The sequence below is a fragment of the Protomyctophum bolini genome (assembly GCF_963924005.1).
Source record: "Protomyctophum bolini genome assembly, chromosome: 14".
NCBI classification, from domain to species: Eukaryota; Metazoa; Chordata; class Actinopteri; order Myctophiformes; family Myctophidae; genus Protomyctophum; species Protomyctophum bolini.
In genome coordinates this window covers 34,905,671-34,932,124 of record NC_137875.1, presented here as the reverse complement: position 1 = coordinate 34,932,124, position 26,454 = coordinate 34,905,671, and the positions used below count along the sequence as shown (strand labels likewise).

At 42.5% G+C, this 26,454-nt stretch overlaps 4 protein-coding genes across 6 annotated transcripts in view; 2 read left to right on the top strand and 2 right to left on the bottom strand.

Annotated features, from left to right (window-relative positions):
- The first annotated feature begins 3,256 nt into the window (after positions 1 to 3,256).
- On the top strand, positions 3,257 to 5,546 carry hcar1-3 (hydroxycarboxylic acid receptor 1-3). Its single transcript, XM_080781379.1, has 2 exons — positions 3,257 to 3,355; positions 4,197 to 5,546. The coding sequence occupies exon 2, from the start codon at positions 4,269 to 4,271 to the stop codon at positions 5,262 to 5,264; it is 996 nt and encodes a 331-aa protein (XP_080637505.1). The 5' UTR covers positions 3,257 to 3,355; positions 4,197 to 4,268; the 3' UTR covers positions 5,265 to 5,546.
- A 4,450-nt stretch (positions 5,547 to 9,996) lies between these two features.
- On the bottom strand, positions 9,997 to 16,736 carry LOC308328866 (phosphatidylinositol 4-kinase type 2-alpha-like; the record flags this gene model as incomplete). The annotated part of the gene is made up of 9 exons (XM_080782978.1): positions 9,997 to 10,158; positions 10,280 to 10,339; positions 10,452 to 10,585; positions 12,097 to 12,196; positions 12,814 to 12,875; positions 13,031 to 13,184; positions 14,160 to 14,291; positions 14,407 to 14,607; positions 16,344 to 16,736. The coding sequence occupies 9 exons, from the start codon at positions 16,734 to 16,736 to the stop codon at positions 9,997 to 9,999; spliced, it is 1,398 nt and encodes a 465-aa protein (XP_080639104.1).
- A 927-nt stretch (positions 16,737 to 17,663) lies between these two features.
- On the top strand, positions 17,664 to 22,803 carry agpat4 (1-acylglycerol-3-phosphate O-acyltransferase 4 (lysophosphatidic acid acyltransferase, delta)). The gene is given in 10 exon segments (XM_080781673.1): positions 17,664 to 17,780; positions 19,443 to 19,624; positions 19,961 to 20,048; positions 20,050 to 20,098; positions 20,211 to 20,372; positions 20,490 to 20,643; positions 20,749 to 20,851; positions 20,989 to 21,064; positions 21,354 to 21,552; positions 22,500 to 22,803. Coding segments are annotated over 9 exon segments (1,140 nt in total). The 5' UTR covers positions 17,664 to 17,780; positions 19,443 to 19,446; the 3' UTR covers positions 22,631 to 22,803.
- A 239-nt stretch (positions 22,804 to 23,042) lies between these two features.
- The window catches only part of map3k4 (mitogen-activated protein kinase kinase kinase 4), a 36,418-nt gene continuing 33,006 nt past the window's right edge, over positions 23,043 to 26,454 (bottom strand). For 2 of the 3 annotated variants that reach the window (XM_080781799.1, XM_080781800.1), the window contains exons 24-27: positions 26,073 to 26,195; positions 25,476 to 25,582; positions 24,712 to 24,891; positions 23,043 to 24,275 (exon numbers count right to left, since the gene is read on the bottom strand). In XM_080781799.1, coding sequence (XP_080637925.1) covers positions 24,255 to 24,275; positions 24,712 to 24,891; positions 25,476 to 25,582; positions 26,073 to 26,195 — 431 coding nt within the window. In that variant the 3' untranslated portion in view covers positions 23,043 to 24,254. The remainder of the gene's footprint in view (positions 24,276 to 24,711; positions 24,892 to 25,475; positions 25,583 to 26,072; positions 26,196 to 26,454) is intronic. The other variant, XM_080781801.1, reaches the window with a different exon arrangement.

The window sequence follows — 26,454 nt, the reverse complement described above, 5'->3', positions numbered from 1 at the left end:
TACGAAGTATGTTATTAAGCTGCAAACATTCACTCACACACAACATACAGTGTCTCCATCGTACAGTATGTATAAAAAAAATAGTCCATGCAATGTGCCATAAAGTCTCTCCATTTGGATAAGCAGATGTCGGGCCTGACCAGTCTTGTTTGTTTTACTGTGTACTCAGTATGAAGAGATAAATGACGGGATCTCCAGATCAGAGTCCAGTAAATCTAAAAAAACTCCCTAGACTAGAAAGAGACCACTCTCTCTGTGCCGTTTAGGAAGTCAATAACCATTAGGTTATTGAGCTGACTGAAGGTCTGACTGTGTGTACACACTGCACTGTGATGACTGGAGCAGTGTTCCTACTCTTCCAATTTATTATTGAATTGTGGTGGTTGCAGTTGAATTAAGCGGAACCGTCTTCTAGAACACCTTTGAAATGCTAGCGTGATATTGTAGAATATTAAGGATGTTTGGCTCACTAAAGGATGAAGCATTCATCTGTTTGTTTGTATTAAAGATGAAGCTATAACACAGTACACACAGGTCAACAGTGTTGGAAAGTATATATAAAAAAGTATTACCTTCATAAACCTCCCACGGAGGCCAGCATCTTCGATGTGGGACCTGAGATGAGGGTGTGGCCGTCCGCTACTGAGCAGGGCATCTGACGATGACACACGAAAGAAGAAGAATGTGTAAACTGATATCAGAGATCTCCATATATGGACATACAAGCAGTGTTGTTTTCGTCGACTAAAACTATGACGAAAAAACTTCGTCAACTAACTTCTTTCACGGACAAAAACTACATAAAAATTAAATAAAAACGAAGCCATGATGACTAAAACTATGACTAAATATACTGTCGATTTTGTCAAGTGTAAAATCAGCCATTACGAGTACGACGGCATCAAGGCCCGCCAAACATTTTAGTCGACTAAATCACCTGTAGATTTATTTGAGTAAAATGTTATGCTATTTAGTCGACTAAAACTAGACTAACACTAAAACATTCCGGGTGACTAAAATGTGACTAAAACTAAATTAAAACTATCCAAGAGATGACTAAAACTAAGATAGGAATTTGCTGCCAAAAACAACACTGGATAAAAAGGGACAGAGATCTCCATATATGGGCAAAGAGATACAGACAGATGGGCAGAACGGGTACTCTGATACAGCCCCTCGGCACTATGATTCAGACATATTGGCCGGATCGGCAGTGCGACATATAGGCCCAAACTCTAGATGTAACAGGAGCAGTGGGCACTACGGGGGCAGCGCCTCAGGGAGAAATTAGGAAGGAGAATTCCATACTAGAAAACTTTCTTACCTTTATTTGTAGTTGTTACATCCCCACCAAAGAGGTCCAGGTGTTATTTTGTGCAAAAGCGCATTATTGGCTATTTCCCCTACCATAAGCCCTCAATGAATTGCAATGAATTGAATGGGGCGCTCATTCGCTTATTTCCATCACTCAATTCATAATGTAAATAGTATGCCAAGCGGCACACTTTATTACTTATTTCAATGGAAATAAGCGAAAACCACCAAACCTTCAAAATACAGCTCAGCTTATCTGTCATGATCGGTCTAGTATCTACATATCAAGTTTATGTTTTGAGTGGTTAGTTTGGTTGCAGACTGCCAGCATCGCATACCAGTATGAGTTGTAGGACCAGAGCCACAGGGCTCTATTTTCGTCATACCCTTATCCCTAAACGTCTTGTGAATATGCTAATGAAGTATCAAAAAGCAAAGTAAATTTTAATTTTCTTAACAGATTTACAGTAATTTGTTTTAAATCGTGAAATCATTTATTTCAGAAAACTAGAGGATTAGATAGAAGAATTTCTTTAAATTTCGAGGTCAGGCCTAAATGGTATAATCTGTTTTCCAGTGTGACTTCATTCAGTCCCTGGAGTCCATGCCTGTCCGTCCTCAGGTCTATTGAGGGTTAACCTTGTTTCTGGACGTGTTTCTGGCGTGTGTGGCTGTTTTGTTATCTCATCTGTTTATTATTGTCTTATTATAAGCCGCCTCCAAATGTCCCCATGGAAACAGTCATCCTAAGTGGTCAGTTCAGTTCCTGACCAGTACAGACTGGTCAGGTGTTCTATTTCCGTGTCTGCTGCTGTACATCGTCAGAAAAATATGTATTTTTAGAACAAGGCTTGAACTTGACGTTACAGTTAAAATTAGAGTCATTAGGTTAATGGTTAGGCACCATTGAGGGCTTATATTAGGGGAAATAGCCAATAATGCACTTTTGCACAGAATACCTTGTTGGGGACGTAACAACTACAAACAGCATGGAATTGTCCTTTAGGAGTATTGCTCAGGGACACACAGCGACACATTGCTGGCCTGGCCTGGAACTGAACCTGGAACTACCTTCTCTCTCTAGTCTAACCACTGCGCTAGCTGCCCCAAACTCGGCTATATAATAGTTCATTTTGGTTTTCTGGTATATTCTTTTTTTTTAATGTTTGCCTTGGGTTTGAATTGTTGATAAGAAAGGGCTTGGTTTCCTCCACATGAGAATAGGGATGCCAAGCATATTTATTTTTATTGTTTAGTATGTTTTTAGAGCGCCCCTCTCTTCACACAACTGATTTTTATTCTTGTCTGTGGAATTGCAAATAGTTTTATTTGCTGGAAGAGATTTGTATGTATGGAGCACGTTTATTTGCGTGGTTATTTAAGAGCTTGAAATTGTATTTATGTCATGTGATGTGATCAAGCGCGGTCCTTACCCATGAACTTCACTTGTTTTCACAACTCCATTGCAACGTTGCTCATGAACAACTTTGGCAGAGTTACGGCACTGGAGGAAGTGGTAATTGAACCAAACCCTTGACGACATCAGTCAACCTGAAAAGAGATGAACATTTCCAATGAACACAATAAAAGTAGGTATACGTTCTAGTCCTGGAGGGGACATTGCTTCATAATAACAGGGTAAATATTATTCACCAATCACCACAGACAATAGCACTGATTCATGATAAAATAAAATAAAGTGTGGATGTGTGTGCATCACTGACACACAGATTTGTATGGTTTGAGAAGGATTTCTCAAATTGTGAAATAGAATTTGAGGACTTCTCAAATTGTGAAATAGAATTGGCCCACTCATAGCATTGTCTTCCTGTGTAGCATCATCACACCTCAAGCAAGCGTACAGTAGGAGTGTCGTAAGGATCTTATGTCATAACCACTACAAAACTGTAGTCTGAATGCAACACTATCACAGAAAACAGACATTGATACAACACTCAACACACAGTACCCTCTCACCCCAGCGAGGAGAGGATTCTGAAACGGCTCCTTCTAAAATTACTGTCTTGATTAAGAGGAACTGGTGAGTACTCGGGATATTCTATCTATAATATTCGTTTTATTGATCCCGTGGGGGAAATTCATGTGTCATAGCAGCACCACAGTAGACAGGAAACATAGGCGAGATACAGGTAAGAGTAAAAATACAAGATAGAAGTCATCTGGCTCGGCCATCTGCACTTGGCCATGAATGGATACTGTATATGTCTGTACGTATACAGTTTACAGCAGTTATAAGTAGGGATGGAGTTCGCATTTTACACACATGAACCAGTTAACAGTTTCTTCAATACAAAACAAACACTTTATCCGATACTGTGTACTCAATAAGCATGTTATTGGGTTTTTCCGGCTATCGGATTTCGAGGTCCATCCCTAGTTATAAGCATGAATAGGAAGGAGCCAACCAGTGCCCGAGCATTTGTCTGATGTCTTCTATCTGCGGTATCAAGAATAATCTTTATTGTCCCGAAGGATATTAGTCTTCACAGTCTGTTAAAAACATCCACATCAAAACAACACAGAGCACATAACACCAAGACGATACAAAAACATGAGGTCCTCACTCTGTACAGAACCATCCTATCGTTGGGGCAGTTTGTTTAATGCCGTGATGGCTGAGGGGACAAAACTAAAGAAGAGATACAGGGTGTTCAGTGTCAACAGCCAAGTCTCTGTGCGTTCTGTCCACTGCTCACTCACTCTGCCTCATGGACCACTAGGATGTACTGGGATGCAGGCATACACTACATACTGCCTGGCTCAAATGATGGATGCACTGATAAATGCACACAGGGAGTTACTCGTTGTCAAAGAAATCTGAGCACTGTACCAACATACTTTTCTCTCATTCATCCCTTCAGAGATTCAGTTCTTGAGTTTCTGAAAAGAAGTTGTGGGCGAGTTGTGGATCCTGGCAAAACCCCAAGTGTGAAATGGGTTTGGTGACTGACTTCCCAATGGTGGTAAATCAGACCGACACACACCACTGTGATGACAGCCATGATTTGACTGCCTCGGTCCTACCCCCTATTCTGATTATCGAGATGATGTTTGGACTGCCGGGGAACCTAATAGCCCTGTGGGTCTTCTGGTTCCGCCTGAAGCACTGGAAGCCCAGCACGCTGTTGCTCTTCAATCTCCTGCTGGCCGATTTCCTGCTCATCATCAGCCTGCCTTTCCGCATACACAACTTCCTCACCGAGGAGTACTGGGTGTTCGGGGAGGCCTGGTGCCGCATAAACCTCTTCATGCTGGCCGTCAACCGTTCCAGCAGCATCGGCTTCATGACCGCCGTGGCGGTGGACCGGTACTTCAAGGTGGTCCACCCGCATCACCGGATCAACCGGATGACCACGACTCAGGCGGCGGGCGTGGCGGGCCTGATCTGGGCGATCGTGGTCGCCCTTCGGGTTCCGTTGTTGACCTTGGACCTCCTGCGGCAGCAGGGTGACTATTCCCTGTGTCGGAGCTTTGATTCCTACGAGAAGACACCGCCACAGATAATACTGCACAACTTTGTCTTTGTGGCAGAGTTCTTCCTGCCCTTGATGGTGTTGCTCTTCTGCACGGCTCGGATTGTCTTCATCCTGTACCGCCGACAGCTGGACAAAGACAGGAAGGTGCGACGGGCCGTACGCGCGGTGGGCGCCATCGTCGCCGTGTTCATCATCTGCTTCATGCCCGGCATTGCCACGGGGCTGGCCGCGGTGGCCATAAAGAGATTCCATCCTGCCGACTGTGTGTCCTACAGGCTGGTGGCCCAACTCTTCACTCTGTCCATTGGCTTTACGTACCTGAACAGCGCCCTGGACCCCGTTATCTACTGCTTCTCCAGCGTCATGTTCAGCAATGTCCTAAAGACCTACGTCAACAGGCTGGGTCTGGTGGAGATGAAGGTGAGACGTCGCAGTACAACCAGCGACGGATGATACGAGGCAACTGGGATGAGGGGGCGGTGTGTGTGTGAGTGGAAAAGAAAGACAAGGATCACACTTCATGGTCTCTTCCCTCGCTGTTGGAGATAAAGGTGGGACGTCGCATTACTACAACCCACAATGGATGAAACATGGCAGCTGGAATGAGGGTGTGTGTGTGTATATATATCATAATGCTCCTATATATGCTGATATACAAAAGTAAACAAGTATGTTCTTCTGTGTAGAATCTCCCACCAATTTATACTGTATATACCTGTACCAGTGGTTCTAAATCTGTGGTGGTGGATTGTGAGGATATCATTAAAACACTTATATTGATACAATAGCATTAAAAACATTACATGCCCTCTGCACCTGTAAAATAAGTTCTCAATAAGAAGGTATGCATAAAAACAACATTTGATGTATAAGAATTTTAACAGTGATGGTTAGTTTAGTTTTTTGAGTTTATGTTATAACATTTAGGTAATTAGGGATACATCGGTTTTGAATAATATACAAACTCAATGAATCTAATCTTTTGTGCTTTTGTGTGTGCTATTTTTTTTAATGTATAAACTCGTGGTTAATCTACTGTATACATGTTAGACTGAAACTGTTGTTGGTCATGCATGTTATCAAAGACATCCTGGGGAGGAAAGGAAATGTGTTTTGTGGTGTGGCACCCTCTGGTGGCTGCCTTAAGATGTTTAAACGAATGTAATCAGTTGAGCCTGCTGATGATTCAGGTGTTGCTCTCCTATTAACTTCAATTAAGTCAAATATTGGATTATTAGCTCAGGAATGCAACAAAAACAAACCAACATTTTTCAGCGGCACGTACACGACCCACATACTGTACGCTTTTAGCTGTGCTGTTTAAAAATGAAATAAACAGGCTTTCCGGTAAGCCAAGGAGCATTGTTACAACAGAGAAATAATCTGCCAAACACACATTTATTTTTTATATAAATAAATAAATAAATACAGTGACATTGTATGTGATACACTGGACCTGTGTCGTCTCTGTAGGGCCTACTTGGACCCCCCTAGCCTGGCTAGTAAACCAGACTAATATCCCACTGTAATCCGCCGCAGGCAAAAGAATGTTTTGCCAAGCGGCAGATTCGCGTCTGTTTTATTAGCCAGTGGCCAGCCTAGGACCGGTGTACTGCCTAAAAGTACAGTAGACCTACTTGTTAGAGTTAAAGATTTAGCTGGGGACCTGGAGTCAGACTTACAACATTTTTAGTAAGAGTGGTGTAATGACAGCATGATTTGTCAAGCTACAAGTTTCCTCCACTTACTTTGATGTCTCGAGTTTCCTTATCCTTGTACTGGACTCAGGTTACACAACCATTCTCCTGCTCACGATGTCTTGTACTACTGTGACACTGGGGTGGGGTGGGGGGGGGGGGAGCACTGGTCAGGAATATTCCCACTTAATAAAGTTTCCATTCTTTCCAAAGGGAAAAAGATAATAATAATAATAAGTGCATAGCACCTTTCATACATAAAATGTAGGCTGTAGCACAAAGTGCTTCATGTTAACATAATAAATAGCAGGATGCCAGAAAGCAAAACATAATCCGTAATCTGTAATGTGTTTTAGATATCCAAAAACACGTTTCTCCCAGTCAAAACTGCATTCTCAAACAGTAGAACATCCACACAAATGTAAAACACCAAGTAAAAGCAAGGAATCAAGCAGATAGGCATGCCATTTACCAGGTCAGTAGCTGCACACATGGCTCTGACACAAACAATAACATCCTCTCACAGCACATTTCCTGTGGTGTGAGGACCCACCGATTGGTGACCTGCTACCTGCCTGTTCAGGAAGGCATTAAATACCTGTGTCACTTGACTCACTTTACCTCTGCCTCCCTCTAGGGGCTACATGCAGGTGACTAATTTCCTCCACCAATGTACCCTAAATCCAATATTATGTTACATGGTCTCAGTGAACATATTTTAATGGTAGCTAGATAAGTGTTCATAATTATCTTTATTATTGAGGCTAGCCCCTCCTATAAACAGCTATAGTGTAGATTCTGTCTTAACACAAATCCCGGCAGAAAATCAGGTATAAGCATTTTTCAAACTGTGTAAACAAGATCCATGGTTATTGGCCAAACGATGCATGAGTTTATGCCTGTTCAAAGTTTTCATTTTTAAACGATTGGGAGGAGATCGATTTGAACTGTTTTTCATATACCGGTAATTCAAAATAGTGGGAGATCTAAAGGTCAGAGGTCAACGCCTCAACGGTCCCCATACCACAGATTTGTTGCTGGCGGTTAAATGGTTGTGGGCTTCGTGTCTACAATATTGCTGCATTTCGTTAAAAAAAAAAAAACGTTTTACGCGCCTGGAGCACCAACAGAAGAAATTATTTATAATTCAAAATAGTGGCTGATCTAAAGGTCAAAAGTCAGAACACGAAAGTTGTTTGGCATGAGGAGACACAGTCCCTTCGGGGTTGCATGGTCCCTTAATAAGCATTGTCTTTGCCTTCTTCTGCTGATCTTCTTTCGGAAAATAATAGACAACTTTGTTTTGTTTTACAACACATCTATTTCTGCATTCTTTGATTTTACTTTATCACACTCACACTTTCAACAATATAATATGTAGTACAGTTTGTAATACAACAATGAGCAGTAAAAGGGGGAAAAAAGGGGGAAAAAAATAAATAAAGGTTGAACCTTCAGATAGAGAATTGTGATGGGATGTGACAGTTGCTCCATAGGATTGAGTTAGGTTTAGTCATGGTAGGCCTAAAAGACAAGGCAAAGTAGCCCTTTGATTGATTGATTGATACATTGATTGAAGTATTTATTAACATATTGGAGAATTACAGTACATGTCAAGCACAACTCCATACAAAACTGTTATCAGCACTAATGAAGAATCCTCTTATTTTCCTTTTGGCTTTTCCCTTCAGGGGTAATTGCCACAGCGAATCATCTGCCTCCATCTCAGCCTGTCCTCTGCCTCTTCTCTCACACCAACTAAGTAACTTCATGTCCTCTTTCACTACATCCATACCATAAATCTTCTCTTTGGTCTTCCTCTAGTCTAGGCCTCCTGCCTGGCAGTTCCAGCCTCAACATCCTTCTACTGATACTCTCTACCTCTCCTCTGTACATGTCCAAACCATCTCAGTCTGGCCTCTCTGGCTTTATCTCCAAAACATCTGACATGCGCTGTCCCTCTGATGTACTTGTTCCATCCTATCCATCCTTACTCCCAGAGAGAACCTCAACATTTTAATCTCTGCTACCTCCAGCTCTGCTTCCTGTCTTTTCCTCAGTGTGACTGTCTCTAAAGTCTAAACCAGGGGTGGGCAACTGGCGGCCCGGGGGCCACATGCGGCCCCCACCTTCACTTAATGCGGCCCGCAGGTTAATATCATAATACTGATACTGATTTCAACTGTTACAATTCCAAACCCACTTTAATTACTTCATGACTAGTATTACATGACTAGTAGCCTACTTAATGACTATTATTAAAATGTCCAATGTAGTTATGTTAACAGTTCATAAAGTTAACATAAGTAGCCTATACCTAAATGCATTTGAAATGAAATAAAAAAGGTTACTTTTCAGGATTCCAATTCAAAAAATAGCCAAAAAATGTTCTGGTTTTCACTTCAAATATAACAAAAATAGCTGATCTATAAGCTTGTAGATCGTCTATTTTTGCTACGACAGTAATATGCACTGTGGCCCCTCTTTGGAGTGAGTGTGGAAATATATTGGCCCTCGCCATCGTCAAAGTTGCCCGTCCCTGGTCTAAACCATACAACATAGCTGGTCTCGCCTAATGAAGACTAATGACTACTAGCAGACTACTTGCCGGCAGCCTTTACGTGTGGTAGCAGTTAAACGTGAACTCATTTAAAGTTTTCAAGTGTTTCTTGAACATTTTATTCATCCAATAGCAGGCATATTACTTTTTCTGTCCATTACCAAAAAGATCTCCAAGCATGCTTATAAAGACTCTTAATCTTAAGGAAACCGTAGCAGTCAAGAGGTAGGACAAATAGAATTATGGTGGATACCAATTCCTCTGTCAGTAATTATATTTCACTATTTTATACTGTCAGAACATTATAAAGTGCTCTCAAAGCTACCATCCAGAATTTATTTTAATTAATCAAATGTTATTTTAGTCAATCTGTATGACAGAATATGTTAAACATAACTAGCAGTGCACTGTGACATCTGTACTCTAATGGTTGGGGGTGGTCTCCCTTTACTCTATATTTATAAACTTCAAGTTCAGACCCTCTTGTTAGAGAGGACACCTACTGGCAAATACGTAGTACTGCCTGAAGTGGCGAGCAGGACTGTCGTGGTCCAACAGTAAAAATGCAGTGTCTCTGGCTGGAAACCAGCGTTCCAATCCCAGGAAGGACATGGAACGTTATGATTGCAGCTTTTATGTTTTGGCCCAGCTCACTCTCCAGTTGCTACTTGACTCGGACAGCAAATTCTCATCTGTTAACAAGCATATTACTTGAATGCAACAGACCAACTGTTCGACTTGTAAATAACAATTTGCCTCTTTTTTCAGCAACTAAACGGCAGAGCTTGTCGGGCAAGGGACACCATCTTGCGAGATGCGACATGGTATAAATTAGGCTCAATAATCCGTGGAGACAATGAGACCATGCCTGTCTTGAGCTCCAAGGATGGCATGCATCCTGAGGTCCTTTCTTTCCCTCTGCTGTTTGTTACCACCAGGTGAAGAAGGGTTTCCTGCTCTGGAAGCTTTGTGTGTAGGAGCCATTGGTGGCTCTCTGAGGGGCCCTGGCTGTCTCCACGACAACAGGGGGCATCTGAACCAGCTGGAGGGGCGTCTTGGACTCTTTCAAGGCCTGACACAGGTTTAGCATCTGGCAGAGAATCACAAAGCAAATCAGTACAATGAAATACTTGAGTTTGATACTGCACTGAGAACAGCTCAGCTGTACTGTACTGCCCAGCCACCCCCCAACCCCCGTTTGACACACTCACCTGTCCTCTCATAACTGCTATCTGCTTGTGAAATTGTCCACGGTCGAAGCCTGGGTCTTTCTGTAACACACCAACCACTTTTTAAAGTACTAGACAACGCTTGTTTGTGTCATTTATGAAATACAAAGTATCTTAGGGAGACAAAGAATGGCATACAAATCATATAACAAACCTTAAAGAGTTCGTAGAGGTCTTCCTCCAGGTCTTTCATTGAGTTCGGGTCATTGAGTTTGGGCAGCACCAAATCTTTGATCTCCTGGGAGAAAAGCACCTTTGCTTGAGGCAGCCATGCCCAGTAGAATGGGTCTACAGGAGACAAGAGGGAGAAGACAACATTGGGTACAGATCATCAAATGTGTCATTCGGGCAAAGATTTTTTTTTTTTGTTAAAATTAATTTTATAGCAGATCTATAACCTCACATATATACCTCACAATGTGAGACACAGCCGTACGGTAAAGCAGGTTTTAGTATTAAAACCCATTTAGGCCTGAATTTAAAAAAAGTTTTCTCTGAAAGAATATATATTCAAAGATTTGTGCCGCATTTTTACGATTTTTCAAAAGTAGCAGTCCTACAAGCTATGAGCTATGAGCAATTAATTAATACCAGTAAGACGCCATGAGGGCATCTGCCTGGGTGACGGCAGACTGCTGGGCGAGCGCTGGCGATTTGGAATCGCTGACCTCAGTGACCTGTCAGAACAGGTCAGCTCCAAATACGGAGATCTAAGGGTGGCAGCGGGGGCAGTGTCTTGAGTGTACAGGGTATGATGAGGGCCCAGGTAGGGCCAGGCCTACATTTCCGGGCCTGTTGAGAACTCTAGGTTTCACTAATAACTATGGGACGGGCCAGTCTAGAGTTTAAATGGACATGTATCAGTCAAAAGGGAGACATCGAAGAGGAAGGACGGGTGGGGTATGATCAACATATGGAAGGTCAGCTCCATATATGGAGATCTAAGGGTTTGAGGTCAGATGTAGAGTTGCTGGCTGGCTCCATATATGCAGATCAATTCCTAAAAACTTCAACCTGTTCTAGCCCTAGTCATACTAACTGCCTAGCCTGATTGGCTGCCTCGTCTGCCTCCTCTGGCCAATAGGACACGGCATCCACACACGCACCTCTGGGCAATGGGATAGCAAGCAACTGCATGCCGGCATGGCCGGCATCCATGCACACACACACACACACACCACCGGGTCCGCACCGTGGAAGGGCTGATTTCCGCACCACAACAAAACACAGTCATTGAACCACGAACAGAACAGAACGTTGCAAATGAACGCAAACAACCGCTGAGAGGTTGTGACACAGAAACATACACGTTACTAAAATAATAATAATATTTCCAATGGAAATATCCTAAACAGAGTCGTATTAAAATCGGGGACTAGTCACTAGACTATTTGACATTCGACAAATTTCCACAAATTAGTCTTGAAAAATGGGGGTTGTCAAGTGGTGGCTACTGGTTACAAACAGATTCATATGTCACAGCAAAAAAATCCCACTTTGAAGTTCGAATAGTGGGCTCTGATTGGTCACCCACAACTCTGGGGTGAGCAAAATGTAATTCAAACCAGAGAAGTGCCAGACCAATCTTTCCAGGGCTGTTGTATTTGTGTCAGATTCGGCTGGTTTCCATGCGAGACTTGCATAGTGTCAGTCAGAGGCCAAAATAAAGTGCTGTCATCTTGAAAATAGTGATGTATTGCAACCAGGGCCTGCGTTAATAGTGAGTCAAATTTGACCAGTGCCTGCATAGTAGTATATAGCAATGTGTACAAGTGTACTTCCTATTCGGGTTGACTCACAGGCTCTCCAGGAGTCTGGGTGTTTGAGGGGGAAGGCCAGGCCATTGTCTATGGCTGCCAGCTTAATAATTGGATTCTTCACCACCACCCAGTCTGTATCCTACACACACACACACACACACACACACACACACACACACACACACACACACACACACACACACACACACACACACACACACACACACACACACACACACACACACACACACACACACACACACACACACACACACACACACACACACACACACACACACACACACACACACACACACACACACATTCTTCTGATCATAATCTGTACAATGTTGATTTATGCATATCAGTGAAACCCAAAAAGGTACTAGGGATTGGCCAAAAAGAAAACAAAAACATTGCACTTCCGATATGAATTTCCAAGCATTTTGATTTAACCCCCCCCCCCCCCCCCCCCCCCCTACATACTGTAACAGCAACATATTTTACATTAGCCCTAAAAAGGCACACTGTACATATCTGTGAGTATGCATGTGTTGTAACCCTGAGCTATGATTAGTGCATGTCTTTTATAATTTTTCACTTGATGGCAATGGACATACAGAATGGTTTTCATTATTGTAATGCGTGGGTATATTTTAGTTTTCTGGTTGGACACTTCTCATGTAATGTGTCCATGTGCCAAATCAACTAAGCACTTGTAGCGAGTAGTCAGGTCTGACTTGTGTGTTTACTCACCCGATTCCCTCCAGTGTCCATTGGATAGTCATATTTTATTAGCCAGTTGTCATTCCCTCTGTCTGTGAACAGGAAATGCATCCCAGAAGACAAGATAATGAGATCATTTTATTACCATTTAAAAACACCAACATGTGTTCTTCATGATGTAATCATCTAGGACCACCACACTAACCTGTGTTCCTAATTATGTAATCTATAGCACCAGCACACTAACCTGTGTTCCTAATTATATAATCTAGCACCACCAGTCTTTCAAACTGCAGTTGTAACTGTCGACGGGTATTCTCAGGAAGAGGCTCCGCTTCAAATCGCCTCAGCCAATCATCTGCATCTTTGTAACCTTCAACAAATAGCTGAAATGACCCCACCTGAGACAAGAAAAAAGTACATTTTGGAATGTTATAGTCGAGTCATCTATATGATATAAATTAGGCCACAGAACCCCATTTGATATGATTTTTTTTGGTCTGGGACCACAATTGACACTGTCAAATCATCAGTGTTCATTTGGTTCCATTTTGTACACACCTTTGAGTTACAGATCTGTAATGGTCCAATTGGTTCCTAAATAGTAAATATCAATCAGTTAGCTGGGAGTGGGGATCCCCTGGAACCTATTGAAGGGCCCCTGGGGACTCCATGTTGAGAACCACTGTGCTAGGATGGATTACAGCCACCCTAGGACTACTATCTGTACTATGTACAGATAGTAGTCCTAGTAGATAGATCTGTACCATGTACAGATAGTGGGATTTTTTTGAAGGGAGATGTCCAGCTTGGGCGTAAACACAAACATTGTCCTAACACAAACATTGAATGCCATTGATAATGAATGGTGACCTTTGAGTGTTTGTCCCAACACAAACGTTAAATGCCATTGACAATGAATGGCCAGCTTTGAGTGTTGGTGTAAACACAAACACTCAAGGTGAGGACGCAAATTCTGAGCGGCTGGAATGAGATCATGTATATTGTATGGTGATGTACAATGATAAGAGCGCCCCTCACTTCACAGTACACGGGTGTGATTTTTGTATACTATTTAAATAGTGTTGAGAAAAAAATGCAATTTGTCCCAAAGTGACTGCAAAACATTTCTGCTATTTTAAACAGCTTTATACCCTGTATATAATGCCCTGTATATAACAACGCAATATGACATATCTGTTTACAAAATGATGTACCCCCTCCACCTGTATATACTTTCCACATTTATAACAGATTTTTTAAATAATATTTTGCTTTGGCAATGTAAACGTAGGTTTTCTCATGCCATGAAGCTCCTTTGAATTGAATTGCTAGGAACAAAAGAGATCATGTATGAGCTGTGCTCATGTACTTACTTTAGGAGGAAGGTCTATTCTGTGAAAGCACTGTCCCACTTTGGGCACTTTCTCCATGGCAAGCCTCTTCCCCCGAGCTTTCACCCTGTCTATGGCATTATAGTTGAATGTTTTACTGGTCAGGTACACCACCTGGAGACCACAGCGGAAAAGAGGGAGAAGCAGAGGGGAAGAGAACAAAAAAAAGATGTAATGCATAGAACATAACAAGAGATTGTATCATGATAGAATGAGATGAGGTACATACCTTGGTTTTGGGGACTATGTTGAGGTCTAGTTTCTGGTCCACCAGGCTGGCTCCAGCCTCCGACAGGTAGCCCTGGTTGAGGACCAGACAGTCGCGGCCAAAGCTGCAGGGACAGCATACTTTCTGCAGCCATTTTGTCCACTTAGGATTGAGCTGCCCATAGGGTTCCTCATTCTTAGGTTTGAACACACCGATTATCTTCTGCAAACAGAAACCCACAGGTGTGATAGTAATACGGTGTCGCTTGTTTTCATCAAGCGATGGAATATAAATGTATGGAGTATAAATTAAGCTTTACTGTTATCTAACTTAAAGCTGCAATCCAAAACGTGTTTAGTGACTAAGACATTACTTGAACCAATCTGTATGGTAGGTAGGTATGTTGTTACATTATGTCAGGCAAACACAAAGGAGTCGATATGTCGATTATAAAAGGTCTATTCGAATAATCGTCAACCTTATAGTCTCTAGGTGAGCAGGCTATTCTAGGGTGTCAGCCAGGCTGTGACTAACGTCATCCTCCACTCTGCCATCAAAAGACACAATTCATGAGCAAGGCAGAGACTTGCTGTAACTAACAAAGTGGAATTGGAATGGTTTCGCAACTCATTTATGTCAATCAGATTATCTTAAGTTCCCTCACATGACCATCTATGTAGTACCCTATTCTGGAGCAGGGACTGGGGCTGGTATTGTACCGTGCTAGTGTGGTGCCTGGTAACAAAGTTAAACATTATGTATTTAAAATACATGCATCATGAGTGTACCATCATTCGGTGGCGAGGCACAGATATGTAAAGAACGTTTCAGGAAACCATTCGACTTGTTGTTCCAATGAGCTAAAACATATCGTATGTGTTGGGAGACTTCCTAAGGGTAACAGCAAGGAAGGACACATGTGGGCTCATCTCCATGCAGCGGCAAAACACATGACTCTGTGATGTTTAAACAATAAATTGATTTTAAACAGTGAGAGAAACTATCAACAGGTCTGTGGGAGATCTCACAGTTATGTGAGCAATGCACACGATTTCTGCATGTGCTTCCCTCTCTCTCTCTCTCTCTCTCTCTCTCAAGCCTGACCTGCTGGCCTTTATCTCACCCTGTGACACGATAAAGGTCCCCACACACCGAGCGCGTTTTTCTGATTTTTTAGTGGCGTTTCTCCATCGTTTTTCCGAAAAACGCGGCCGGTGTGCAACCACCTTAAAGGTGATTCCCGCAGCCGTTGACATTATGATTACCATGTTTAGAAATACTGTAGGAATCAATTAACCGTACACTGTGTCAAATAATTAAAACCAAGAAAACCGGTCCTCCAGTCCAAACTAAAGCCATTTTATGGCAATAACTAGACCAGTGATTCCCCAAAGAAAAATATATCAAGGATCACCATTCTGATATGGATTAGGCCATGGACCCCCATTTTGTGACCCCAATCTACACAGGGAAATACTAGTTACTACTTTATGTAGGCCTAACTCTGTGTGACCAAGACAACATTTCATACAGTTGTCCAAAACACATTTGCCAACTGTGTATGACAATGTTATAATGATTAAGCTTAATTCATTACGACAATGCCCTTTTGTCATAGTTCATTATTATGACAATGTCATAATGAAGGTAGCCTAACTGACATTTAGACTTTAGCAACATCAATAATGTGCATAGTATTGTATGCAGGCGGGTGATCCTGATTCCAAAAACACATCTTCAATATTAAAACAATGCATACACATGCATTCCCACCACTGTGGTGGGAATGTGACTGCTGACTGCCTCTGTGCCTCACCACACCAAATGAGTGAGACAGTCAGCAACAGCATTTTTGCAACACAGAGGGGTTTTTCAACTGCAAAGTGTTTAAGTAATTTCATCATCCAGCATGTCATTCGGTGAAAGATCCAATCAAAATTCTGCAGACTCTGTCTCACCCCCTGAGAGTCTTTGACAAAGTAGCTCCCACTGGACCCCTGGTAAATCCTCTCTGGGAAGATGCCCTCTTCACTGGCTTGTTCTGCTTTCCTCACGATTTCCCCAAACTCTGGATCACCGGGGAACTGGTTCCTGAGACGGGCCCGGACTGGGAAGTTGCCTCTACCCCGGTCAAGAAGAGGCTGTCTCTCTCGGCCGCTGCATCCTGAACTACCCGCGGACACCCGGACCCCTGAACCGGGTGTTGCGTTCGTCCCAAAGCCACTCGGGGTATTGGAGACGTCGCTTTGACAGTATTTACAATCCACTGAGTCCAGGGAGACATCGCTTTGACAGTATTTACAATCCACTGAGTCCTGGGACTGGGAAATGAACAGGCTCGTCTCGTCCATTGGAATGTAACGCTGTGCTGGTGATGGAGATGCAAACCTCCTCCTCAAATCTCGCCTCCTCCTCTGCTCTCCTCTGATTCACATGTTCATGTTATGATCTTCCGCACCCACTCAGCTGCTATTGGCTACAATCACTGTCTCCGCAAATCCCACCCACTCAGCTGTTATTGGCCAGAACCTGTAGAATGGGAATGCCATCAAAAAATGTCTTATTCCCAAGAATGGGCCGGCCACAATAAATAAAATAAAAAAATATATACGGTATTAGCTACAATTTCATACTCAGAAATCTCTCTCTCTCTCTCTCTCTCTCTCTCTCTCTCTCTCTCTCTCACACACACACACACACACACACACACACACACACACTGTTTGAGAAATGTGGTCTGACTATAGTATCCCATGCTATAAATTGTAATTTAATACAGTAAATAATAGTAATTAATCCCGAGGGGGGAAAGAAGAATACACAAAATATAACCCTAGCTTCTTCCCACTTATTACGTGCAAAATTCATTAAAACAGATGACTAGTATTAATTGGAAAAATCAGATACAGCACCACTTTTATTTATTTTGAAATGTGCATGCATGTGCCACATGTAGCCAGTAGATGGTGCTATTTACCATTGTCCACGCAAAGTGTCATTTTCATGGGGTCATTTTCCTCCTAGCCTCGGTACCCAGACTTTCCTCCCAGTTGGGGATGCGAATACATGCCCAGACCTAATATGCTTCCTCGTACGTGACGTCGAAGTAGCCTATAATAAATTATGTGTGTGTGTAGTGTACCGTAATTTGAGCCAGAGTGGGCTACTGACTGAAGAATGTGGAGAGACGTCCCACGTGCTTCCATTCTGGACTTCAGGCGTGGTTTCTGAGATGGGTGTGGTGGTGGTGGTGGCCGCTATACTCTATGGGTGGTGGTGGTTAGTGGGCTGGAAGTTGTCAATGGATAAAAGCACACGGGTATGTTATTAAAAAAGAAAAGGAAAACATCGATATCTTTGTGGTGGGACTTCATACAGTGACAAAGGCAAGCAAGGTAAAAAAAAGTGTCATGGATGTTTAAGTTGTTTAGGAACTAGTTGTAAAACACCCAAGCAGACTATTTTGTTCTTATAAAGTTGCTTTTATTTAGATGTAGAAACAATTACACCAGTAAAACACTGTACTGTACAACCCAGTGTATTGTTGTGTAAAACATTTAGTCAACAGCTGTGCAGCACATATAATATAATTAGGCCTACAGCCATGCACACATGAAAACATTAAAAGATATTTTAATTCTCTGTTGCGCATCTTTTTATTTCATGGGGAAATATTTAACTACATTTTGGGCCTTTGGGGGAAGCTTGGGTTGCCCTGAGTGATAATCCCATGATTCCTTCAGATAACTAAAGTTAAAGGATTTTATTTATTTATTTATTTTAAGTTAAAGCTCTGAGTAGTCATTGCTATGTATGTGTTCTCTCTCCTGATTTAATTCAATCAGGGGAGCGAACCTGGGAGGGTTAAGTGCTCGACCTGAATTGTTATTGTTAGCACTTATTAAAGAGTAGGCTAATTTACAGTAGCCTACAAACACTATAGAAACTACTATCAGAATATATACTTTTCTTTTTAACACAAACATTTTAGAACCACCACCAACAGACGCAGACTGTCTGCACGTTTCTCCTATCCACCTGTGAGCTCTAATTTTTTGCATGATAGCCACCACTCCTGGAAGTCAACTACCTGGAAGTCAGCCTGAACAAAAGTGGTGTAACTGTACAATGTTGCCCTGGGGCCTGGGAATACTGGATTCATCTAACTAATTCATCTAAAAGCGCAAAATTTTGCACAGATGCATCATGTAGCCCGCGGCATGGCCAGTGGCTATGGCCGCATTTAGCCCAAGGAGTGTTTTTCGTGCAAAACTAATGATTGGAATGGATTAAGAATCATGCAAAACCCAGGGCTAGTTTGACACGTCACATGCTACTCAAAGCATAATAGGTTGTTAATGGTGGCCACTATGGGGACTCCGAAGGTCACCGGCTCGGGCGCCCTGGCTAAATCATTAGAGCATGCCCTGGGCAACATCTGTGTAAAATGTTGCACTTTTAGACAAATTAGCGCAAATTCACCCTTAGCTCTTCCTAAAACTTAATCTGAGTAAACTATGCTTAAATAGTTAAGCCAAACCATATTCCTAACCTTATAACCTCAGTAAAACGGTGACAAAACCTAACCCTATTCCTAAACTTAACCCCAGTAAAACTATGCCTAACCTTAAACATATTTCTAACCGTATCTTCTCAGTAAAAATACAAGAACCACCCCACTCAGTGGTCCGAGTGAGGGACATGCTCATGCATATTCCTTATATGAATGTAAATAAACCTAAAGAAGTTAGTAAGTGGTATTTATTTTACCAATTGGTGGCACTATGTCCGATGCGGTTTTGCCTTCATTTAGAAAGGACTGCCCAGGGGGGCCAGTGCTTGCTCCATAAGTCACGTAAGCTATCCTTGACCTCAAAGGCTCCATTCAGCTTTGGAGGGAATGAAATGAAAGAAAGCCGTTATTCTCTCACGCCCGCCCCCACCTTTGGATGAGCAGTAGATGTTTGGTTGTGTGGGAGACTCGGATTTGAATCCACACATGCAATAAAGAAACACACTTCTATACATGTTTTCATGACAAAATGTGTCCTTGACAGAAAGATGGGCTTCCTGCAGCTGCTGAAATCCCAGTTCTTGTGCCACCTGTTCATCTGCTGTGTGTTTCTGGTCAGCGGCCTCACAATCAACTTTCTGCAGGTCTGTGCTCTTCCACTGTGGCTGCTGGACAAGCAGCTGGCCCGGAGAGTCAACTGCAGACTGGGCTACTGCGTCGCCAGCCGTGAGTATACTCACGTCCTCACTCCCAGCCAGTCTGTGACTTATCGTTATCAAATGTCGTTCTAAGATAGGATTAGGTTGGTCTGATGTGTTGACTAAAAACATTGGCCTGTTTTGAGTTGATGTGTAACCTTTGTAATTCCTGCATTTGTGTCAACAGACTATTTGAGACTTCTTGCTATAAACCTGACTTTGTTAGTGCATCCAAACACACAGCAGTATCAACAAGAAAAAAGGAAAAAGAAAGTAACACTGATGAACATGAAGGCATGTTGTGAGATTGTAAGACAGTATTAAGTACAACTGAACTGACTACATTGTGTGCCTTTATCTTCAGAGATGGTGGCGCTCCTAGAGTGGTGGTCGGGAACTGAATGTACGCTCTACACAGACCCTAAAAGTTACCCACTGTATGGAAAAAAAAATCGATTTCCTGTGTGGTTGGACCTTCTGCGAGAGATTTGGCGTTCTCGGGGTGAGGGGAAAATGGTCGCTAGATAAATCCATGCTAGGCCTCGTAACTAGAGAATACATTTTGGTGTGTCCCTCAACTCCTCTAATCTAAACTAAGTAACTAACCTTTTCAGAGTTCGAAAGTGTTGGCCAAGAAAGAGTTGGCATATGTGCCTGTCATAGGCTGGATGTGGTATTTCCTGGAGATAGTTTTCTGTAAGAGGAAATGGGAAGAAGACAGAAGAACAGTGACTGAGAGTCTTCAAAACCTGCAGGATTATCCAGAACACTTCTGGGTAAGACCCTTTGTTAAAACAAGATAACTGATCATCTCTTGTATCATGACATCTCTGGATATTTATTTAGGGATTGTGTTATTAATGAGCCATCTAATTTCCTGGGGGGGGGGGCAGTTCTTGCTTTTCTGTGAGGGGACACGCCTCACACCCAAGAAACACCAGGTCAGCATGCAGGTGGCTGAGAGCAAGGGTCTGCCCAAACTGAAGCACCATCTCCTGCCCAGGACAAAAGGCTTCTGGGTCACTGTGCAGAATCTCAGAGGAAAAGGTGAGCGTTCATTCTGATTAATCCAGATCAAATGTTTCCATGTATCAGATCTATTTCATGTTAGTAATCGACATTGTCTACTGTCGTTTTCACTGTCTTGTGCAGTTGCTGCTGTGTACGATTCCACGCTGAACTTTAGAAACAATGAAGTTCCAACCTTTTTGGGAGTTCTTAATGGGAAAAAGTATCATGCCGACTTATACGTTAGGTAACACACATTACATGTGTATACATTTTGAACAAAGGGCAGGGTTTGCTTTCCATCTGATGTCTTCCTTGCTTTGCCTCAAATTGCCTGTCTTAATTGCTGTAATTAGTGCAGCCTGACGTCTCTTCTGCTTGCAGGAGAATCCCTCTGGAGTCTGTCCCCGAGGAGGAAACAGAGTGCGCTGCTTGGCTCCACAGGCTGTACCAGGAGAAGGTTAGAGAAATCACAATGCACTCTTGACTTAAGCAACAACTCTTTCTCTTCTCTTCTCACATTAGTTTTTAAGAATCTTTAAACCTAATTTATAATCTTTAGACAGCCTGATTTAGGCTTCAGTGACAAAGTGTCATGTGGATTGTTTGTTTGTTTGAAGTATAAATTAGGCTTTCCACAGATGCACACAATATACTTAGAGAATTGGGAAGAGTGATGGCCCTCAGGGTACAACCTGAACCTGGACAAAATCATTGTCATCTATGATATGTTTCTCATGTGCCCACAGGACAACTTTCAGGAGCAGTATTCACAGACAGGCCATTTCCCTGGCCCTATAACTAGCCCGCCGCGCCGACCCTGGGCCCTGATAAATTGGCTGCTCTGGTCCTGCTTGCTCCTGTATCCCCTAAGTATGCTTGTTTCTCAACTTGTTACCTCTGGATCAGTCGTCGCCATCCTGATCACCGTGTCTGTCTGCTGTGCAGGTTAGTTCCATGCAGACATAATCAGTGTAAAATGTATCTCTTGTCTGAACCAGCTTCTAATGCTCAGTCCCTTCATTTCAAATAACCTGTTCCTCTTTGTCCAGACACATACTGTAAAGCAGCAGATTGTACAACTAACATTTAAGTTCAATTAGTGCTAGTATAGTAATTAGTATCATTTTAAAATACAAACACTACAGTACAAAGGGGATGGGAAAATTACATTTACCGCCGCCTGTAGTCTCCTGATGTTTGTTTCTTCAGGCCAATTTGGAAAGAAACCAGTTACACATCCTTAGTTAGTTTAATGGATGGTGTCAGGGCATTCCACATTTTGGTGGCAGGAGTAGTAGAGAATTTCCCCATGTTTGTTCTAAATTTGGGTGGTACCACTCCCTCTAGTATAGTGGAGAAGTAGTTAGACAGGTATGAGGGACAAACTATCAAGAGATAGAGCTGGTTTGCTCACTCAAACCCCTACAAATCCAGAATGCCACAGCACACCTGCAGGGGCTGTATTTTAAGTACCAGGTCTTATTACTTAACTTAAGACCTGGAGGCGTGTTCAATGGTCTTTGGCCACTCAGAATATTGAATCACGCCTCCAGGTCTTAAGTTAAGTAATAAGACCTGGTACTTAAGACACGCAAAATACAGCCCCTGGTCTTCAACCATCTTAAATTCTAAATGGTCTCCCTTGCGTGGCTTGAGCAGAACACAGACAGACCCCAGTCTGGGGTACAGTATCTCTACTGGCTATACTGTGATTCATAACAGTCTTTCTGACTGTGCATGTTTTTTTTGCAGTGTGCCAACAAAGCATGACTGCGCAGATAATAAAGTAAATTACATAAGTGCAATATAAAAGCGATATTTACCGTGGAAATATCCAACATTACAATTGTGACAATATTATTTACCTTAAGTTTGTTTTCTGATTGTTTCAGTATCTGTGGGTGTTCGCTGGATGATTGGCCAGACGGAGATCAACAAGGGCTCAAGTTACGGAAATAACAAGATTCCCCTTCGAAATGGAGAAACCGTGACTCAACTGAATGCTCCCAGCGACAGCATCTGAAATCCAGCATTGACTGTATGGCAGAACAGTTTGACATTTGATAGTGCAGGCCACAATGCAAATGAGACTGTGTTAAGGCCATTTTGGACTGAGGTCGATAAAAAAAGGGCTTCTAAATCCTAACATTTTCTGAAAAACCTATGTTTATGTCAGTGGTGCTCAACCTTTTTCATGTCAAGGACCCCCAGAATTATCTCTATTGGGCCACGGACCCCCATCTCAAAATATGTTGTTCCAGGGATGCCCCAGAAGCAAATATCTTCGTTAAAAATGTTCGCTATTATTTAAGTTTTGCCATAAATATTTCTTGTGCCATAAATCAGGTAGCTTTAAGGTACGGCCATGACAGCAGTGGTAGGAAAAAAGATATACAATATTAATCATATTCGGCCAAATGTTTCCTATATTCGGTATTGGCCAAGAATATCCCTTTCGGTGCATCCCTAATAGAAAACCTAGAAAAATGCCCACTGTGCCATTTGAAAGTTCATTCTAAAGTCCTCCAGTCCCAACTGGCAAATGGGCTACATCTTAAAGACAGCTAATGTTTGTAAACCAACTGATCGTCCAGTCGTGGCGATCAAGAATACACATTTAACTTTTTCTTACAAAATGTTTAATATTGTTTGTACATAGCAAACACTGTAAAAGCAGCAGAGGAACAGAAGTTGTGGTGTGTGTGTGTCAGTGTCTCTGGTGTGTTTGTTTAATGTTGAGCAGCAGACCAGTCTCCTCTGGGCTGGGTGCATTCCGGGTACATCAACAAAGCTCCTCACAGCATACACGTTGTGGGACTTGGATACCGCTTCAATACATACCAACTTAACATTTAACTCTTGGCAAGGCAAATACAAAATTATAATAAAACAATTCTTCCTACTGCAGACTCCAGCCAAATGAGAAAATTTGCATTTTCGGATTGTTTCCATTTCATTTAAAAAAAGGTACGACAGTGTCCTACATCAGTTGAATGAGTCTTACCACATCAAAAAGTCAAGTCTTTTTTCTTTCGAAGGCCTGCTGAAATGAAAGCCTTTCCCCCGGACCCCAATAAACTGCTCTCTACAGTTTGTTTTAAAAGTGCCATAGCTGTCTCTCCCCGCCCTCATTTCTTACAAAAAAAAGAAAGAAAACGGGAGAAAAAAAAGGAAATTCCTCATTGCTTCTTTCCAGAGGTCTTCAGTGATAACAATAAAAGCGGTTAGAATTATTTTTTACATTTACAATATTGTTTATACAAGGATCAAAGCCAATTCTATTCTTACAATATGTACACCCCCACCCTCCCATCAGACCAATGGGTATGTGTGCATAGACACAACCCTCTACTCCAATAGGTCCAGTTGTCCTCTGAAATGATAACGTGGTAAAGCCTGACTTATGCATGGTTGTGGTCCGAAAACGGCCGACTACAAGCTCACGACGCGTGCCGCGCTGTGAGCTTGTAGATCAGCTGTTTTCAGCCCTTTAAGTTCCATTAAATCAGGCTTTTAAGTTCCTCAGTTTAGCTCCATGTGCATGCAGCCTCAGCGACCTCTTGTTCGTGCCCGTCGCTTGCTGTCCTCTTGCCGACAGCGTGCCCAGTAGTGTTTTGTAAACGTAGAAGCCACGGAGCAGGTCCCGGTCACTCTTCATCTGTACAGACCTGTTGAGGGACAAAGCAGAGCAGTTCGTGATAATGCATTGCAGGTAGCACCCGTTCACGTGTCATTTACTTTGTCCGCTCCACACCAAAACCTTCAACAAAAATAGATGATCTACAAGCTCATGGAGAGTTATAGATCTTCTATTTTTGCTCAATGTTTGCCCCAGAATAAATAGGGATGGCATGCATAGGATTCATGTAAGCAGTGGTTTTCAAACTGCTTTCCGGACATCCTCAGAATAATTAGGGGTATATAAATGTGACTAACCACAGTCAATAACATAATCAATCAGGGCCCAGCCAACAACTTTTGGTGCCCAGGGGGCTAATGCCAGGATCAATGGCCCGGGCATACAGGGTCAGCATCTTTAAAAAGGTTTACTCTACATGTTAGACTTAACAAAGCTTGGTTTAACTACAACGGTGATGACCTCACCTTGACAAACGGGTGGTCCAGCAGCATGCTAGCAGTCCAGCGGCGCTTGGGTTCACTCTCCAGACAGTGGCCCAGGAAGTCCTTCCCCTCCGTGCTCAGCTTCTCAGGGATGGGGGGTTTGTGTCCCATGCCCACCTTGTACATGATCTGGAAGTTGTGCTCATACTCGTGCCAGGGCCTCTGTTGGGGGTAGCGCATGTGCCAAGATGATACATTTGTTATAAATTAGTATTTCTTAAAAAAATAAATCACACCCGTGTGAAGTGAGTGGTGCAACTCCGTGTGTGTGTGTGGGGGAAGTGTTCCAGACCCACAGGAACACACCCAGGGTGCCGGCCCGATTCCGGCAAGCCGCCCCGCGTCCGAAACAGTTGAGAAATGACAGTTACCATGTGGGGGTCCCTCTACTGTACCCTCTACTGTACTGTACTGGCACACCCGAAATCACCATATATACAGTTAATATGTGCGTGTGTGTACGTGTGGTTAGGTTGCGCACAGGTGCTGTTTTCGTGCTCAGACCCACGCACCCAGCCAGCCAGCCAGCCAGCCACCCACACACACACATAGCTCCGTAAGGGAGTGGTTGCACCACTCAAAAAACATTTTTCTATATATATATAAAATAACACTAAAGTAGTTTCTCGATTCGTTGATATACAGTACACCTTATTGTTTTCCCCGGCAAAAACTATTCTGAGGAAAAGTAATCCCTCCAAAACGAATGGATAGTTTTCTATGGAGTGATTGGGTGGTTCCCTCACCTTTCCAGTCACCATCTCGATCAGGACACATCCCAGGCTCCAGATGTCTGCGGCCCGGCCGTGGCCTTCGCCCTTAGCTCTGGTGATGACTTCAGGTGCCATGTATGCTGAGCAGGACAACGTTGAAACAATCATGTCAATGTCAAAGTCAAAGATTTGCACACGATTTTCACCATTTTTCAAAAAATTAAAATAATGGTTAAAGTGGTTAAAAGCTACGGTGACAATGAGGACATTAACTAAGTACATTTACTTGGCATTAGTATTTGTCGTTTTTGTCTTTTGACTTGATTTCTAGGAAGGGAGTCTTTGAGACCCAAATCTACAAAAGATATGTTATGAATTAACCACCACGTAAACCCTATAGCACTATTAGTGAAAGTTTCGGAAAATGTACTTCAAAGTACTACTGAATACTTGAGTATTTACTTTAATACTTTTTCCACACCTGCTTTGGTGTTAGCAAAAGCTTAGCAGTAGCCTTTAAGCATTTCTCCAAAACCCTGAAGGCCACATTCCACAGAAATTTTATCTTCAGTCATTCTCAAGCCACAGTGACCCCTAGTGGTGGTAGTGGTATGTGAGATCATTCTTTACCTGCTGTTCCCAGGGTACTGTTGACCTCCCCAGGCATGGTATGAGAATTGTTCTTCAGCTTAACTGAGCAGCCAAAGTCACCCAATTTGATCAGACCCGACGACGTCAGAAAGATGTTGGCTCCTGTTGACATGCAAACAGTTATGTTCAATTAAGTTATTTCATCAAAGTCCTGAAAAAACACTTCACACCAGAGAGCTTGGCATTGTCAAATTGAATGTACACTGAGGATTATACAGTACCACACAGGTAGTAGAGGAAAGCAATCTTATTGGTTGAAATTATGAGTTTTTTAAGGGTGACTGTGGTATAATCGCAATATCATTTAATATTAAATATCCCATAACTAACAAGTTGCAGTAGAAGTTACGTTCCCCTTAAA

Excerpts from the sequence above, each read along its gene's own strand:
- hcar1-3 (XM_080781379.1), top strand. The coding sequence starts at position 4,269 with ATGGGTTTGGTGACTGACTTCCCAATGGTGGTAAATCAGACCGACACA.